The sequence below is a fragment of the Pseudophryne corroboree genome, chromosome 1, assembly GCF_028390025.1.
Source record: "Pseudophryne corroboree isolate aPseCor3 chromosome 1, aPseCor3.hap2, whole genome shotgun sequence".
NCBI lineage: Eukaryota > Metazoa > Chordata > Amphibia > Anura > Myobatrachidae > Pseudophryne > Pseudophryne corroboree.
Window position 1 is genome coordinate 1,013,678,367 of NC_086444.1, and position 19,332 is coordinate 1,013,697,698.

The 19,332-nt window shown below is 43.1% G+C and overlaps 1 protein-coding gene across 1 annotated transcript in view; it reads right to left on the reverse strand.

The window, feature by feature from the left end:
- Window positions 1-19,332, reverse strand: part of GPM6A (glycoprotein M6A) — a 334,890-nt gene that overhangs the window by 90,018 nt on the left and 225,540 nt on the right. Inside the window, exon 2 of the mRNA XM_063920652.1 lies at window positions 18,106-18,298. Within this exon, the coding sequence (XP_063776722.1) occupies window positions 18,106-18,298 (193 nt within the window). The remainder of the gene's footprint in view (window positions 1-18,105; window positions 18,299-19,332) is intronic.

A 19,332-nucleotide genomic window follows, 5' to 3' on the forward strand; every position in this document is an offset into this window, starting at 1 on the left:
CTGTACCCAACCCAGGGCCCCTGTGAACCTTTATTTACTGGGGCGCGTTCCCCAGCAAGTATCGGTTGTTGGATAGTTCCTGAGTGACCAGCGAACTTCCCTTCCAAAAATAAAAAATTACACAAATCACGTCAGAATGTACAGATAGCGTTTGTGACCACTTTACTCTAATGGTATTAGGTCAGATTACTAACTACTGCACACAATTACGTGCGGTCCAATCGTTCAGTACATAAGCACTACTTGTCATGTACTGAAAGATCAATGGAATCGATGTTTCCGGCCGCGATTCCTTCAGCAAGAGCTTATGGCCTATATGGGTTCTGCACCAACACCCCAGGCGTTGTGCCTCTTGTACCTTTATAGCGGACCTCTTTGTCTATTTTACCTGTTACCTTATGACCTCCTGGTCTGTTACCGTCTGTTAATGACCTCCTGGTCTGTTACCTTATGACCTCCTGGTCTGTTACCTTATGGTCCGCTATACTCTAATGCTCAAATATTATTTAACCAGGGATGCCTCCCCAGCCACCGTATATGTCACTTACACGTGTGTCCCTTGACGAGTACCCGACTTTCCTTTTGGTTCAACCTCTTAAGTTATATAAACTTTTGTATACAAAACCACACTCACTCAACACATGTACACTTTTGTTTCTATTTCTATTTCTGCGCAGAAATTGTCTTCAGTCCAACAGTGTTACCAATTAGGAGCAGGATCTGTTAAACTAAATTTCAGACTTTTCCAAAAATAGATTTGCGTTATTTACCGCGTCGCGTTATTTACCGCTGTGCGTTACTTATCGCCTTTGCTCTAATTATCGCTTTTCGTGACTTGAGCTACGTGGGCGTAACCAGACGCTACGTTGCGTAATGTACGCTGCGTGCGTCTGCCGTTTGGATTGCGTACGCAAGTCTTTTGTTAGGGACACGTGTACGCAAAACAAAGATCCACCGTAACACAATTTCTACCTTTATCAATGTAGGTGATCCCTGATCATCTACCGCACACCACACTGACTGTCTTATCTCCCAGACAAGCCGTGTGTTGGTCTATACTTTAACTATTACCTCTACTATGAAATAACAGCAAATCTCTTTTTGCACTTTCTATCAACTATAAAACTTGGCAAACAGGAACAGTGATATACGAAATTTGAAAAAGAAATGCAGATAAATGTATGTGTGCGTGTATACGCAAGACAGAAGAGAAATAAAACAGTTTTAAAAGACACAAGCGTTTTGTTCTTACTTCCGGTTCCCGGATTCCTTCAGCACTCTTTATCTAAGCGAAGCAGACGCTTATCCCGTCAGCACTGCGAGACAACCTCCCACCCTTTGCTGGGGGGATAATGTCTGCTGATCTACCTAGTGCAGATATGAGAAGGATAGGACGAGTCCCCAATTGACAATGCTAAATTCCCTTGTCGTATAAACAACCCTTTATGAAGCTAAGAACACTGTACGCTGTTTACTTAAGAAGTACCGTAATGGTACGCTAGTTGCGTAACGATCGCTCAGCCGTAGGCGAGACGCTCAAGCGTCACGTTCGCTCACGGCCCAGCGATCACAGGACACGTTATTGGCTATGACTAGAGTAATGATTCGCTATGGCGTAGCGGACGCTCGAGACCACGAGGAGATCACCAGCGGCGCAGACGCTCACAACGCTATACCTTTATGTCTAAACCTTATACCAATGAAATACACGGAATACCTTAATGTGAGTACAGGGTGTAAGTGCAACCTTGTGTAACCTGACTAACTACAAAGCTGCTTGAGCGTCACCGACGCTCAAGTGAACACTTAACACTATAGAAAATACACAGATACTGGTTTAGGTTCCAAAGCCTATTAACTGTATTATATCTAATATACTTGTAAAAGGGGATAACAGTACAAATGATACACTACAATATAACAAAGACTTCCTAACCAAAATACAATACTATCTAATACAATACAATACTAGTCTAGGGGAGATACGAGAGAAAGAGAAGGGAAAGAGAGAGAGAGAGAGACGGAGAGAGATGAGAGAAATTGGCTCACAGTAAGACAATGATAACGGAGAGAAACTTACGCACAAGGGTAAACGATCGCATGCGCCTGGACATCCAGCACCCGATTTTCAGCAATGAGAACCGTTGAAGAGTGAGAGCTGGATGTGGTCGGCCTGCCTATTTATGCCCCACACACAATGCAATCCTACAGTCCCTACAATCCCATTGTCCATTGGATGAAGGAATTCGACCCTGTATCACAACAAAAGGTCATAGGTTGATTCATACAGGTGGGCTGTGACGATTTCCAACAGCTCAGGTGGGTGGGAAACTAGGTTTCCCGCCGCATACCTGAGTATGAGTAAATAATAGAGATGGACATAAACTTCTTATGTCCATAACTATTCGCACGAGCGATTAATACGCTCCAAACCAACACCGGAATATTGCTAATTAAATACTCTTCCGATGGGTACCAAACACTGCTGTATGATTCCTGTTAGACCCTTCGTACGATACAAAGAGGGATTCCTTAGCTCAGGGACCTTCTATATTAACCAAACTTTCAGAAACTATCAAAGGGACCATGATCTATAAACTACATTAATTGTGAAAATATGTAACGAATGAGTCGCACGCTACGACTACATAAACTCTACCGTAAATACGCATACCGCGCCTGCGAGTGCACGCTATTGCGGGTATGCGCCTTCACGGGAGAGCGTACGCATGCGCAGCACGGACCAGTGTGCGGTGCAAATATGGCAACGTGTATGGGGATATTTTTCTGACTTTGACAGTATGGTCTATTGCGCATTAGCTGCATTATTACTGTGAGGAATAACTGAATAGCTCTGGGCACTCGGGAGCTAAAACCCTGGGGTAAGTCCAAGGGCTAATTGAATCTACCCCTAAATATTAATTTAGGGGTATATAAGAGTTTATACAAAGTTAAACATAAGTTGGTTTTGCAGTCATATCCCAGTGTGTATGCTCCGGAACAAGTATGAAGAATTCATAGTCTCAGTCACATCTTTACTTGCACCTGAAGGAACGTAACAGAGTGGTCATAGGGTCCTCACAGGTAGGTAAGGAATTCAAGGAAGTGCTGTCTATGCAGTTATGCGTACGCGCAATTACACATGTATTGGTATGGATCTTTTAACCACTTAACTATTTTTTTCCCCCAAAACCGCACTGAAATTGTTTAAAAAGTATTTTTAAAGATATATTTAAATATTTTATTAAAAAAAACCTATATACCTTAGAGTCACTATATGTTTATTATGAATAAATACCCTCCGGCCCAAAAAATATTTTCTAAGGGGCAGCATAACCCCCCTAGTGTCACATGACACCCCCCATTTACGGCCCCTTGACCCGTGCATATAGCGCAGTGGAGCGCGGGGCAGGGGGAACTCATCATTAGTCCACCCTGCTGCAGCTGATCTTGGTGGAGAACTATGTCCCCCTCCTCACATATTTATTTCCGGCGCATGCGCCCCAGAATGGGCATTCTGAGGAGTTATTTTGGAAATTACATCAGCGGTCAAGGATCACATCACTTTCAGAGGGCCCCAGAAGGACAGGACACAGCGTGGCTTGCCGAATGTATGTGATTCGACCTGGACAAGTAACACACTCCTGGCTGCAGTTGCATCACATACAGTAGTGCCAGGCAAGTGGTAAATATAGGTATTATACTGTTGCAGGTGTGCACTGATGATAACCAGGGGTGTAGTGAGGGTGGCTCCGGTGGAGCGCGAGCTCCGGTGCTAAAAAAGGTAGAGGGCGCACTGCCACCCATCACCCCCCATTTCCATGGCCCACTGTACTGGCAGCCTCAGAGCAGAAGGAGGAGAAGCAGAGGAGCGCACACTGACTTGGAGACTACGTAGGGTACAGGGCAGGCCAGAGGCCTGCACTGCAAACCGTAGGTAAGTATGGGTTCAATGACTTGAGGTTCAAAATCGGCCTTACCGAACCGTCCAGTTTCGGTACTACAAACAGGTTGGAATAACATCCCTTGTTTTGCAGATGAGGTGGAACTGGAACAATGACCTGAGTCTGTACCAGTTTTTGAATGGCTTCCTGTGAAACTGGTAAGCCTGATTTGAAGAATCTGTGGGGTGGGAGCTCCTGAAACTCCAGTCTGTAGCCCTGGGAAATAAGATCTATGACCCAGGGATCCTGGCATGATGTTGTCCAGATGTGACTGAAAAATTTTAGTCGGGCTCCCACCTGTTGGTCTTCCAGGGATCACGGTCCACCGTCGGCTTTGAGGAAGCATAACTTGAGCTCTGTTCCTAAGAACCTGCAGTTGCTGGTTTTTGTGGTTTACCTCTAGCGCCTCTGGTGGCTGTAGAAGAACCTCTGGTTTTGCCCTTAAACTTGGCAGTCCGAAAGGACTGTAGATTAGCTCCTGAGGGAACTATTTGCAAGGCTTACTCAGGACCTAGTGTACTGTCAGCGGGGAACAGGACCATTAACCTTTCAAGAGGTTCGCCCGTGTCCCCCCCTAAGTCCCACGAAGCAGGCAGGCTGGTGCCATCCAGTCCTGCCTGAAAATAACAAACAGAAAAAATAAAATGCAGAAAACTCTTCAGGAGCTTTCATGCGACGTGACCGACTCCTCCGGGCAAACTTTTCTAAACTGAGTCTGGTAGGAGGGGCATAAAGGGAGGAGCCAGCGCACACAATCAAATTATTAAAGTGCCCAAGGCTCCTTGTGGACCTGTCTATACCCCATGGTACTATATGGATCCCCAGTATCCTCTAAGACGTAAGTGAAAAGAAAGGCCAGATTAGACTTTGCCAAAAAAACATCAAAAAAGCAAGCCCAGTTCTGGAACAGCATTCTTTGGACAGGTGAAACTAAGATCAAGAAAAAAGTCTGGAGAAGGCTTGGATTGCTCACCATCCGAAGCATACCACACCTTCTGTAAAACACAGTGGAGACAGTGTGATGGCATTTTCTTGCATAGCTTCCAATGACACTGAGTCACTAGTGTTTATTGATGATACGACAGAAGCGAGAAGCAGCTGGTGAATTCTGAAGTGTATAGAGATATAGGGGTATAATTACTAAAGTGTGGATTTTTAGAAGTAGAGATGTTGCCCATCAGATTCTAGCTACTATCTTCTAGCTAGATAAATAAAAAAATAGATTCTGATTGGTTAAATAATGGTTATATCATTTTAATTAGCCTGGATGGAAATACAATAGCCAAAGGACTGTGATCTCACCCTAACATCTTATTCTCTCACCTACAGGTAATCAAAACAATTACTACAACTCTCACCAGCTGCACAGTGAACTAGGATACTATAGCATTGCACTGTCTGTTATAAGCAGAATTTAGCCTGTTTAATTGTTAAATATTTGGGGAATTTGGCATGGCCTCCTCTCCTATCATTATTTGTTTGTTTTAGCTTTTTTTGCCCATCAGTGGGTGTTGGGCAATGGGTGGGATTTTAATCAGTGGACCTATACCTTACACGTTTGTATTCAATATCATCTCTACGCTGACGATACTCAAATCTACCTCTCCTCCCCGGACCTCTCCCCTGCTCTCCTCACTCGTATCGCCAACTGTCTCTCTGCTATCTCCTCCTGGATGTCCCTGCGCTTTCATAAACTTAACATGTCTAAGACTGAGCTGATGATCTTCCCTCCCTCCCGCATAACCTCACCTCCCACAATTTCATTATCCATTGATGGCACAACTATCTCCTCTAGCCCTCAAGTGTGATGTCTTGGAGTAATCCTTGACTCCTCCCTCTCCTAAAAACCACACATTCAGTATCTCCCACAAACCTGCCATTTCCATCTCAAAAACATCTCCAGGATCAGACCCTTTCTCACCCAGCACGCCACTAAAACCCTCATCCACTCACTGGTCATCTCCAGATTGGACTACTGCGTATCTCCTCCTACGTGGCCTCCCTCAAAAATGCCTCTCCCCACTGCAATCTATCCTCAATGCTGCTGCCCGTCTCATCTTCCTCACCAAACTTACTACATCCACATCCCCTCTCTTGCAGGACCTTCACTGGCTACCCTTCCCATTCAGAATCCAATGCAAGCTTCTCACACTCACCTACAAAACTCTTCTCCCTCTTACATCTCTGACTTTATCTCTCTTTACATTCCCACCGTCCTCTTCGCTCTGCTAATGCACACCGTCTCTCCTGCCAACTGATTACCTCCTCCTAATCCTACCTACAAGATTTTGCACATGCTGCTCCCTATCTCTGGAATGCTCTACCTCTCCCCATCCGACTCTCCACCTCTCTACAAAACTTCAAACGGGCTCTCAAGACCCACTTCTTCACCAAACCCAGCCTACTCTCCTCCTAACCCTCTTGTCTATGCTCACTGTCTACCCCTGCTGTGTCACCCCGGTCTGTTAGCACCTCACCTTTTAGATTGAAAGCTTGCAAGAGCAGGGACTACTTTCCTCATGTGCCTTTCCTTTTCTTACTTACACAATCTTATACTCCTTACTCCCTTTGATGGCACCTAACCCCGGGTTTTCTATACCTGTCCTATACTGTCTTGAACTGTAAGTGCAGTTTTCTTGTTTGCTCATTTGATTATGTACTGTGTAATGGACGCTGCGGATCCCTTGTGGCGCCATATAAATAAAGGATAATAATAATAATAAGTTACTACAGTATGTGCTACATCTCTACTTTTAAAAACCCGCACTTTAGTAAATATACCCCCACACAGTCTGTTTAGATTCAGTCAAATTCTGCAAAGTTGACTGAACGGTGCATCACAGCACAAATAGACAATGATCCAAAACATACTGCAAAAGCAACCCAGGAGTTTTAAGGCAAAGAAGTGGAATATACTGCACTGGCCGAGCCAATCACCAGATCTTAACCCAATCAAGCATGCATTTCACTTGTTGATACTAAAGGCAGAAAGACCTACAAACAAATAACAACCGAAGACATCTGCAGCAAAGGACTGGCACAGCATCACAAAGGAAAGAAACCCAGCATTTGGTGATGTCCATGGGTTACAAACTTCAGGTAGTCATTGCCTAGAAAGGATTCTCGACAAAGTATTAAAAAAAAATTACATTTTATTTATGATTATGTTAATTTGTCCAATTAAACAGAGGACTATGTATAAAAATGGTTACAGTCCCTAAATGTTTCATACAATAATTGTTTTCAACTCTATGAAATAAAGCTGAAAGTCTGCACTTCATTTGCATCTCCATTGTTTCATTTTAAATCAAGTGTGGTGGCTTAGAGAGCAAGACTTGGGAAAATTGTGTCAGTGTCCTAATATATATGGACTTAACTGTATATACAGGGATTGCTTAATATTAAAACCATCAACGTTATATAAAGACTTTGGGGTCAATGCAATGAGACTTGGAGAGAGATAAAGTGGGCAAAGATAAATTACTAGGTCCTAACTGCTACAGATGGAGCCGTGCTCAGCTATAGCGGCTCCATCGCAAACGTGTACTCCCGTTGTGACCAGGCGATCCCCTGTCACCCCCCTCGCTCAGCACACATCGCGCTGTGTGCTGAGCGGGGAAAGAGATGTGTGCTGAGCATTCTGTGATAGCAAACATCTACCCGTGTGTGCCCCCCTTTAGTTTATAGATCTCTTGGTACTAAAAATTGTTTACAGTTTAACAGCGATTATATACAGAGATAATAACTGTATCAGAACCCAAACTTGGGAAAAATGTCAAAGTGGTAGAGAACAGAGTTGGAGAAGTGTCAAACAGTACTAAAGAACTATGCTAAGCATAAAAGAAACACTTTTGCTTGTTTACATCTTTCAAGAGTGCAAATATAAGCTTCAAGAGCAGCTATCTTACAATATACAGTGGGGATTGAAAGTTTGGGCACCCCAGGCAAAAATTCATTTTAATGTGCAAAAAGAAGCCAAGGAAAGATGGAAAAATCTCCAAAAGGCATCAAATTACAGATTCGACATTCTTATAACATGTCAAAAAAAGTTTAATTTTATTTCCATCATTTACACTTTCAAAAGAACAAAAAACAAAAAATGGCATCTGCAAAAGTTTGGGCACCCTGCTGAGTTAATACCTTGTACTGCCCCTTTTGGACAGCTGAGACCTGGCAGTGTCATGGATTGTTCTCAATCATCGTCTGGAAAGACCAGGTGATGTCAATCTCAAAGGTTTTAAAAGCCCAGACTCATCTGACCTTGCTCCAACAATCAGCACCATGGGTTCCTCTAAGCAGTTGTGTAGAACACTGAAACTGAGAATAGTGGACGCTCACGAAGCAGGAGAAGGAAATAAGAAGATAGCAAAGCGTTATCAGATGCCCATATCCTCTGTTCGAAATGTAATTAAGAAATGGCAGTCATTAGGAACAGTGGAAGTTAAAGCAAGATCTGGAAGACCAAGAAAAATATCAGACAGAACAGCTCGCAGGATTGTGAGAAAAGCAAATCAAAATCCACGTTTGACTGCACGATCCCTCCAGGAAGATCTGGCTGACACTGGAGTTGTGGTACACTATTCCACTATAAAGAGATACTTGTACAAATATGGTCTTCTTGGAAGAGTCATCATAAGAAAACCTCTTCTATGTCCTCACCACAAAAATCAGCATTTGAAGTTTGCAAATGAACATATAGACAAGCCTGATGCATTTTGGAATAAAGTTCTGTGGACCGATGAGGTAAAAAATAGAACTTTTTGGCCGCAATGAGCAAAGGTACGTTTGGAGAAGGAAGGGCACAGAATTTAATGAAAAGAACCTCTGTCCAACTGTTAAGCATGGGGGTGGATCAATCATGCTTTGGGGTTGTATTGCAGCCAGTGGCACAGGGAACATTTCACGAGTAGAAGGAAAAATGGATTCAATAAGATTCCAGCAAATTTTGGACGCTAACTTGATGCCATCTGTGAAAAAGCTGAAGTTAAAGAGAGGCTGGCTTCTACAAATGGATAATGATCCTAAACACACCTCAAAATCCACAGTGGATTACATCAAGAGGCGTAAACTGAAGGTTTTGCCATGGCCTTCACAATCTCCTGACCTCAACATAATTGAAAATCTATGGATAGACCTTAAAAGAGCAGTGCGTCACAGACAGCCCAGGAATCTCAAAGAACTGGAAGACTTTTGTAAGGAAGAATGGGCGAAGATACCTCAAACAAGAATTGAAAGACTCTTGGCTGGCTACAAAAAGCGTTTACAAGCTGTGATACTTGCCAAAGGGGGCAGTACAAGGTATTAACTCTGCAGGGTGCCCAAACTTTTGCAGATGCCATTTTTTGTTTTCTGTTCTTTTGAAAGTGTAAATGATGGAAATAAAATCAAACTTTTTTTGACATGTTACAAGAATGTCTAATCTGTAATTTGATGCCTTTTGGAGATTTTTCCATCTTTCCTTGGCTTCTTTTTGCACATTAAAATGAATTTTTGCCTGGGGTGCCCAAACTTTCAATCCCCACTGTATCAAAGGGAGTGTAATTGAGATATACATAATATACTTGGAGGGTTTACACTTACCTAAAAGTAAAACATTTTAGCAATTGAAAAACCAATTTAGTTTAATTTAAAGTTACAATATATATGACACCACTAGATAAATGAATGGCTCAGTAGTATGTTGAAAAAGAGAGCATCATAGGTGTGCGTTTTGTGAAGGATATAGAAAAGAATGGTATGGTATTGGGATCCTGGCAGTCAGGATACTGACGGCAGCATCTGGACACTCAGGATTCTGACACCTACTGGGTAAGTATGCTACCCCTAATCTCCCTAACTTTCCTTTCCCGCAGCCTGGCATCTGTATTCTGAACAGTGTCAGAGGTCCGGCATTGGTATTCCGACTACCGGGATCCCTAACGCTGGGATTCTGACCAGATCCCATTTTTGCAAGGTTAAGTTATAGATAATTCATTAAAAGCTTATCAACTGTAGCTATATAGAGATAATGGCTTGACCAACCATATAATTCCACAATGCTAAGATACTGTAGACATTAGATTTTATTTATTTATCTGATAAGTTTGATGTTTGTACAATCAATAAAATATTATTTTTTTTATTCTTAACCCTTGGGTCATTTCATATTGCAATGTGCAGCTCACAGTAGTAAAAAGACTTTGATCTAGTTGTGTGGTAGTGTGAGACAACTTATTGGACATATCCGTTACTTCAGACGGGCATACACGGTCAGAAAAAGGCCTTTCAGACTGACATTTTAGTTCACAATCTAACACCCATCAGCAGTGCCGTAACTAGACATTTTGGTGCTGTGTGCAAGAAACAGCATCGGCGCCTCCCCCCCCCCTTCCCATATACAAAAAATAAATTTATATTATATATATATATATATATATATATATATAAAATCAAGCACCCCTCTACACATGCACACTGATTGCTGTGCTGCTAATTTTGCTGTCCTGCGATCAGATAGTCACCGCCCAAGGGGAGTGTAAATTCGCCTGTGCAAGTGTGCGATTGATTGTGTACGCCGTGCTACAAATGTCCCTCAGTCAGCGGACAGCTGCAAATCCGTTCCTACCACACTCACCATCTAATGATTTTACCACTGTGTGCAGTGTGTACGCAGCCCAGGACTTACTCCTACAGTGTGATGAGAACAGGCTGATCGGGGCCGGAGCTGACATCACCCACCCGCCCTGAAAATGCCTGTGCACGCCTGCATTCTCCCTGACACTCCCAGAAAATGGTCAGTTACCACCAAACGGACTATTCCTGTCAATCAGCATGCGAATGGCTGGGCGATCCAAATTTTCGCACCAGCCTGTCGCAGTTCGGCGATGCCTGTTGTTTGGTGATGCGCATGTGCATTGCGGTGCATACACATGCGCAGTCTATCGATAATCGGCCGCTGTGTGAAAACGCACAGCAGAAATCAGGTCTGAATCAGGCCCAATGCCCACATAATGTCCCCAGTATACCTATTCCCCCAGTATAGTGCCAGATCCAGACATGTCTCCCAGTGCCAGATCCAGACATGTCCCCCAGTGCCAGATCCAGACATGTCCCCCAGTGCCAGATCCAGACATGTCCCCCAGTGCCAGATCCAGACATGTCCCCCAGGTCCCCCAGTGCCAGATACAGACATGTCCCCAGTAGCGCTGCTCACCGCTGGCTGCCGCCGGGCTTCACCGGTCCTGGCTGCCGCCGGGGTCCTCCTCGCCTGACACCACCGCCGGGCTTCACCGATCCTGGCTGACTCTGGGCTCCTCTGCTGCTGGCTGCCGCCGGGGTCCTCCTCGACTGACAACGCCACCGGGCTTCACCGATCCTGGCTGACGCTGGGCTCCTCTGCTGCTGGCTGCCGCCGGGGGTTCTCTTCTACTGACACCGCCGCTGGGCTTCACCGATCCTGGCTGACGCTGGGCTCCTCTGCTGCTGGCTGCCGCCGGGGTTCTCTTCTCTGACCTGACACCTCGGATCCACTGATGGCCGGGTTTCTCTGCTGCCGATCTCAAATATGGCGCCAGTTTACCTGAGCCTGATTATAGTAATATGACGAGCTGACTGATGGCGGGGAGGGTGTTGCTGCCGATGGTGTGCCTTCAGTGCATGTGCGCTGTGGGCAATGCACCATCGGCACACACCTAGTTACGGCACTGCCCATCAGATATCATGGGCATACAGTACACTGTGAGTTCCTTTCCTGATGAGGAGACATTTACCCATTCCTCCCCAGTAAATACTCGTCAGTCGGCCACAGTAGTGCATGCACTGCCCAATGTGGCCAACTTGTAATTTCAAAAAATAACATCGGACGGACATGCTGGACAATCTGGCATGTCCAACGATCAATACATTCGGGTTGGTCATGTGCATACACTGCATAATTTATCTGTGTGATCGGTCCTCAGGAACCCACACGGTTCATGTTTTCCAGGATACCTGTAGATTTTTCAAATGTGACAGATGGTGATACACAGTGCAATTGCCGGGTGACATGGAAAACGTGAACCGTGTGGGGTCCTGAGGACCGGGTTTGAGAACCAATGGTATAGTGTATGCCCAGCACTACATTGCTGTCCCTCATATAGGGTAAGTTACTATGCTGTCTACTAACGCCCTTTATTCTATGCCACTCCAGGCCATTATTTACAGAATTACACCAATTCAAGCACCGTAGATCTATTACATTTTTACAAGATTAACATGCTACTTACAGCATGTACACTGGATAGATATTACAACTGTAAGAATGCAATTATTCCCATATTTTAATATTTGTATGAGAACTATAATTCTCAAGATTTTTTTAAAGTTAATATAAAGGAGGGATTTTAGTTATTAGTGTATTTTGTTAGTGAGAATCAGATTGGGATGGAAAACCAGCCCAGAAAATTTATAGAAGCAGCCCTACGGGGGTGGGGTTTGTTGAGGAGGGTGGGATCCCTCCTCATAGGGCCTGATTGTACACAATTGCGGCCTTCCATGCTTCTTTTGCTGCAGGTGTATCTGAGACCAGGGGCGGATTGGGAGCTAAATAAAAGTGGCCCTGTCAAAATTTGTAGAAATGGCCCGACATGGGCAGCACAAGAGGCTTAACAACACTGAATGGCAGAGTTGCTGTACCGCAGAGAGGAAATATCAGCATGAATGGGGACAATGCAGTGTACTGAGTGGCTGGGCTGCCTGTCATGTGGGGGGGTGGAGCCACATGGCAACACCCAAAACAGGCCCCACAGACACGTCAGCCTACAAGTAATCTCCCTGATAAGCCCTATGGCCAATCCACCCCTGGTGAGAATAAGCAACTGATTGGTTTAGAGGCATATTCATGAAAAGATCAGTAACACCCAGTTACGGTACACTTACAGAAATAGATGCCTATTCATCATCAGGGGCCCAATGTAGCTGCCTGATATTCATCAAACTCTAAAAACTGAACGTTTTCAGCATTTGAATGTACAAACTGACGCCATCTTTAGATGGGGTTAGTTTCCGGGGCCCTGCTCCTTCTTATAGGAGGGAAGTCTGGGTTGCAAGGAGGATGTCCAATCAGACCCCTATGTCCCCTCTAGCCCTAGCCTTTGTCCTCCTACAACAGTGCGAACACGAGAACTCAGTTTACACATGCACCGTTACTGGCACTGTAAACTTTTACTGGTATTGGTTAACACAAAAATGTTAGTAATGGGCCTTAGTGTTTTTTTTGGAACAGCTGCTCGGAGCAATACTAAGTGGTCACAGTTGTTTGTTACATGAAAATAATTTATTAAATTAGAGATAAATTAACATTGGTAGATGGTGAATTCCCACATTTTCCTGTTTGTCATTGCTTATTTTTCCCAAGACAAAGACAACTGGTCAAATTTGAGAGGTAAAAAATAAAGTAGTAAATGTTCAAACATGTTTGATGAACTGATTATTAAACACAACCAGTGCGTGTGGTAAGGAAGGTCGACCACACTTATGTCGACAGTGTCTAGGTCGACCATTATTGGTCAACAGTAACTAGGTCGACAGGGTCTCTAGGTTGACATGTTCTAGGTCGACAGGTTACAAGGTCAACATGAGTTTTGTTTTTTGTTGTTTTGTCCGTACAGTGAGCGGGAACCCCAGTTAGTGCACAGTGTCCCCTCGAATGGCTCACTTCGCTCGCCATGCTTCGGGCAAGGTTCCCAATCGTAGTCCACGTGGATCGTTAAGTATGAAAAAGTAAAAGAAACGCGAAAAACTCGTGTCGACCTTTTGACCTGTCGGCCTAAAACATGTCGACCTAGAGACCATGTCGACCTAGAAACCCTGTCGACCAAGTTACTGTCGACCAATAGTGGTCGACCTAAACATTTTTTCGACCTAAGTGTGGTCAACCTAGAGACCAGATACCCAAACAGTAGTAACATAAAATCCTAATTGTAAGGTACAAGGTTTGTCAGTTATCATAAAATTGCCTCATCAGTGGCGGAGTCACCAACTGTCTTTTTAGAGTCTGCGAGGTACATTGATGGTAGAGTAAGATACCATAATTTTTTTACCATTATTTTTATATCAAAATGTAAAATATTTATTATTTTACATTGATATTTTTTTATGAAAATTACATTGTTGTTCACTTGGGAAAATAAAATGATACATTAGTTACAATACAGACCTGATACACCTGCTTGTTACAGTAATGCGGCATACACATGTTGATATTTGAGCTGAACTTTTGTGCTAATCGATTTAGATTAGGCGATTTCCCTTGAACTTTCCGGTGTCTGGATCGTCCATACACACGTAGCAATTTGTGCTAAGCGATGTGTGCTAAGCCAAGTGGTTCGGGTGATGTAGATCGCGATTGCTCATTCTGTACACACGGAGCAATTTGAACTCACTTGCTAAGCGATCTGACTAGATTTTGACTGCGTGCACACAAGATCTGAGCCTGCGATGGCAACGCAAGGGACCGTGCATCGCCATTGCTATGGGGTGTACACACGGAGCTATCTGTGCTTAATTACTAAACGATTTAGACCACAGGTTCTCAAACTCGGTCCTCAGGACTCCACACAGTGCATGTTTTGCAGGTAACCCAGCAGGTGCACAGGTGTATTAATTACTCACAGACACATTTTAAAAGGTTCACAGGTGAGCTAATTATTTCACTTGTGATTCTGTGAGGAGACCTGCAAAACATGCACTGTGTGGGGTCCTGAGGACCGAGTGTGAGAACCTGTGATTTAGACAGATCACTTAGAAAAGAGGAAAAAAATTGCCCCGTGTGTATGCCCCTTAACACAGATGTGATAATTGCTAGTGAGTTAAAAGATTAAATTGTAGGGAATCATGGGATAAGGAAGAAATATGCTCTGGGGCAGGCATTCCCAACCGTGGTCCTCAAGGCACACTAACAGTGCAGGTTTTTGTGATAGCCAGGCTTCAGCACAGGTGACTTAATTAGTAGCTCAGTTATTTTGATTTAACCATCTGTGCTGCAGCCTGGATATCACTAAAACCTGCACTGTTGGTGTGACTTGAGGACTGTGGTTGGGAATGCCTGCTCTAGGGTCATGGCCAACCAATTACATGGCAGACTTAAATTAGAGATGTGTGGTTTGGTTCTTTAGAAATCAAAACCCACACGAATGTTGCGGAGCCGAATCGAATCAAGTTCAGTTCTGATCTTCCCGTGGTTCAGTATTTGGATTTTAACTCCAAATTCTGTGTTTTTTATTGCAAAAATTCCATAATTTTAGCTGTTTTTATCTATTTTCAAGAACACCAAAAGCCAAGATTTGGATTTTAAATCCAAATTCCGTCCAAACCAAAACATTTGAGGGTTGTTTTGTAAAATCAAAACTAAAGCATGATGATGAAGTCCTAACCAAAATCAAAACACAGGGCTCCACATACATTTCTAATGTAAATTATTGGATCTTTGTGAGAATATTATGTTAGCTATTCATTCACAATTGTAACTTGGAAGACATTCTGGGACATCCAGGAAGATCTGTAATTTATGCCATATTCTGCATACCTTCCCATATGTACCTGTGTTTATTAATAGCTTTTCTTATTTAAAGATACTTAGAGCATCTTGTTTTACACTGGGTAAATAAGAAACCCTGAAACTTACCCTTTATGCTTAATTTCCAGCATACCGTTATAACTATACGTGAGCAAGGAGCTTACATTTATAAACCCCCAATTTACAGACTGAGCAGCACAAGATTTCCTTATTTGTGTACATATTACAAGGAATAAAGAAACTCACATAAGTGTTTAAAGCATGTACAGTGTACAGTATATGCTACTAGGAAGTGAGTGGGATGCGGGAGGACCACCTACATTTCTGCAAGCCTAAAGGTGTCCTCCCACCTCAAAGATTTGGGAGTCTCCCAGAGATTCCAGGAAAGTAAGTATGATGTACCCTAAGGACTACGGTAGGCAAATATACCTTGTGAATAATGATAAAAGGAATAAGAACTAAGCACATTACAACTGAACTGTAATGTAGCTTAATTGGAGTGCATTAAAAATGACAATAAAAATACATTGTTTAAATATGATAAATCCTCATTAATTTGTACTCATTATTATTATTATTATTATTATTATTATTATACTTTATTTATATGGTACCAAAACAAATAATCAAAACAGGAAAACAGTGAATTACAGTTGAAGACAATATAGGACAAGTACAAGGTAAATTATCATAGCTACATCAGCAGATGACACTGAAATAAGTAGCAGGTGGCAGAAAACCACGGGATTTGGTGCAGTTGAAGATTATTGAAGTAAGAATAGGATAAGCACATGAGGGAAGAGGGCCCTACTCGTGAGAGCTTACATTCTAATGGGGAGGGGCAGACAGACAGAGGTGACACAGATGGGGTAGACAGAGAGCGTGGAACAGAGGGCTAGGGTGATATTTGGCTAGGTTTGGTGAAGAAGTGGGTCTTGAGAGCAAGTTTGAAGTTTTGTAGAGATGGGGAGAGGTAGGGAATTCCAGAGAAAGGGAGCAGCACATGAAAAATCTTGGAGGTAGGAGTGGGAGAAGTAATCAGCTGGCAGGAAAGGCGGTGAGCATTAGCAGAGCAAAGAGGATGGGTGGGAGTGTAACAGGAGATAAGGTCAGAGATGAACATGGGAGAGGAGTGGGTGAGGGCTTTGTAGGCGAGTGTGAGAAACTTGAATTGTATTCTGAAAGGCAAGGGAAGCCAGTGAAGGGCTTGTAGAAGAGGGGAGGTGGATGTACTCTATTTGGTAAGGAAGATGAGCCTGGCTGCAACACTGAAGACAGATTGGAGTGGAGAGATTTGTCAGGAAAGCCAGTCAGGAGGAGATTACAGAAGTCTAGTTTGGAGATGACCAGTGACTGGATAATGGTCTTAGTAGCATCCTGGGTGAGAAAGGGTCTGATCCTGGAAATGTTTTTGAGATGAAAACAGCAGGTTTGTCAGAGGTTCGGAATGTGAGGTTTGAAGGAGGTGAGGTTGTGTGGGTGGATGGGAAGATGATCAGCTCAGTCTTAGACATGTTAAGTTTAAGAAAGCGCTGGGACATCCAAGAAGAGATAGCAGAGAGACAGTTGGAGATACGAGTGAGAAGAGCAGGAGAGATGTCCGGAGAGGAAAGGTTAATTTGAGTATCATCAGCATAGAGATGATATTGGAAGTCAAAAGAACTAATGAGTTCACCTATAGAGAGCGAAAAGGAGAGGACCAAGAACAGAACCTTGGGGTACACCTACAGTTAGTGGAAGTGGGGGGGTGGGGGTGGAGTCATGAGAAGAGACAGAGAAGGAAACATCAGAGAGGTAGGAAGACAGCCAGGAGAGGGCAGTATCACGCAGACCAATGGAGTGAAGGATTTGCAGAAGGAGAGGGTGGTGCACAGTGTCAAAAGCTGCAGAGAAGTCAAGCAGAGAGTAGTGGCCCTTAGATTTGGCAGCATGGAGGTAATTGCAGACTTCCGTGAGGGCAGTTTCAGTGGAGTGCAAAGCACGGAAGCCAGACCAGAATTGGTTGAGCAGTGAGTGTGAGGAAAGAAAGGCAGTAAAGCAGTTGTAGATAATACGCTCAAGGAGTTTGGAGGCAAAATGGAGGAGAGAGATAGGTCGATAGATGGAGAGGGTGTTTGGATCAAGGGTAGGTTTTTTAACAATAGGGGAGAAGAGCGCATGTTTGAAGGCAGAGGGGACAGTGCCTGATGAGAGGGAAAGATTGAGAAGGTGGGCAAGATGAGAACAGGCAGGAGATGAAAATCTTGAAGTATGACTGTTTAGCAGGGAAAGGGCTTCACTGAAGGACGAGAACATAAGTTTGAAATGGAGGAAGTTTAGAAGATTTCCTTTGGGCGATGTAAACAAATAACTTTACATCATCAACATAGAAATTACAAGAAACTCTCAAGGTTCAAAATTACAGATGTATATATAGGTCCATAAAATAAAGATTTTCTTCTGCAGTAACAAGTGCCTATCTTATTTATTAAAGTGACTTCTGCATAACTGTTCAGTTTTAAAATGAACCAGGATTTAATCACTTAATACAATGCGGTTGCATGAGCATAAATTATCTATGAGTTACATATTCCGTTCATGTATTTAACTTTCTTAGACATATTTTCATATTTTTATATTATGACTCACATGGTAAAGACGTCAAGTGTGTCCCCAGCAGATCTTGCTATTTCAAAATAGTTCTGCAGAATGTTGACAGTGCCTGAGAGAGCCTCGTGACCGCAGCCACAGAACAGTGCAACCCCGGCGTATAGCAGGATAGTAGCGATCAATGATGCATACGGAATACCCCCCAGGCATTTTATGCAGCATTCGAAGCAACCTTCAAACAAAACAAAGAGAGAGATACAAGGTGAAATTGGCATTTAAATGCACATAAAAGGGTCAATAATGAAGGAAATTGTAAACAAATAAACAGATTCATTGTAGCATCAATAAATGTTAAATACTCCTATTAACATCAGCTTATTTTGCAGACAATCACATGAACATAAAATTACTAATGTCATGATTTTATATTTTTATTTTTGTATTTTCTAGATATACACATTATTGCACATGGTTCTTTCTCACAAAGGGAAAATATAGCACAACATCCTCATATGTACAACTCAGGATCAACCTATATTAATCCTATCCACTCCATATTTATACAGTGCAGTAACAGGTGGGCAGAATAACTGATACATTGAATATCTGAATTGCATTTTACATGCTTTTTAAGAGTACATAGTAAATCACTAAGACATATTAAAAGATGCAAAGCTTTTCCCTTTGTGTGTATGACCCCCCCCCCCCCCCCCCCCCCCCCACCAATTATCAATCAGGTCTTTACTGTGATCATTCAAATCACCCATATTGTACCTCAAAATAGCCCATAGCAACCAATCAGATTCTGTCTATCATTTTGTAGGATGCAATAGAGAAATGATAGACAGAATCTGATTGGTTACTATGGGCAACATCACAATATTCAGAAGCCTTAATAAATGTACATCATAATGTCATTATCAGGACTGTGTATGCTCAAGGAGGAACCAGAGGTGGCTGCAAAAGTTGGAAGTAAGCAGAGCTGTATCCTCAGATACTGTAGCACTATGAGGCCCATTTATCTATACATTTTGGCTATTTAAAACTTTTTGCATATGATAAATTTGTTCTACGTCCAATCAGCTGCTGTCATTTTTCAAACACATGACAGTTAGGAGCTGATTGGCTGGAGCACTTTTTATCATATGTAATGAGTTTTAAATAGCTAGAACTCGTTGATAAATGGCCCCTGGGGTAAATGTAAGAACACTCGTTATGGGGGAGAAGCCGTATCAGCGCATGTTATGTGCGCTGATACCGCTTCTC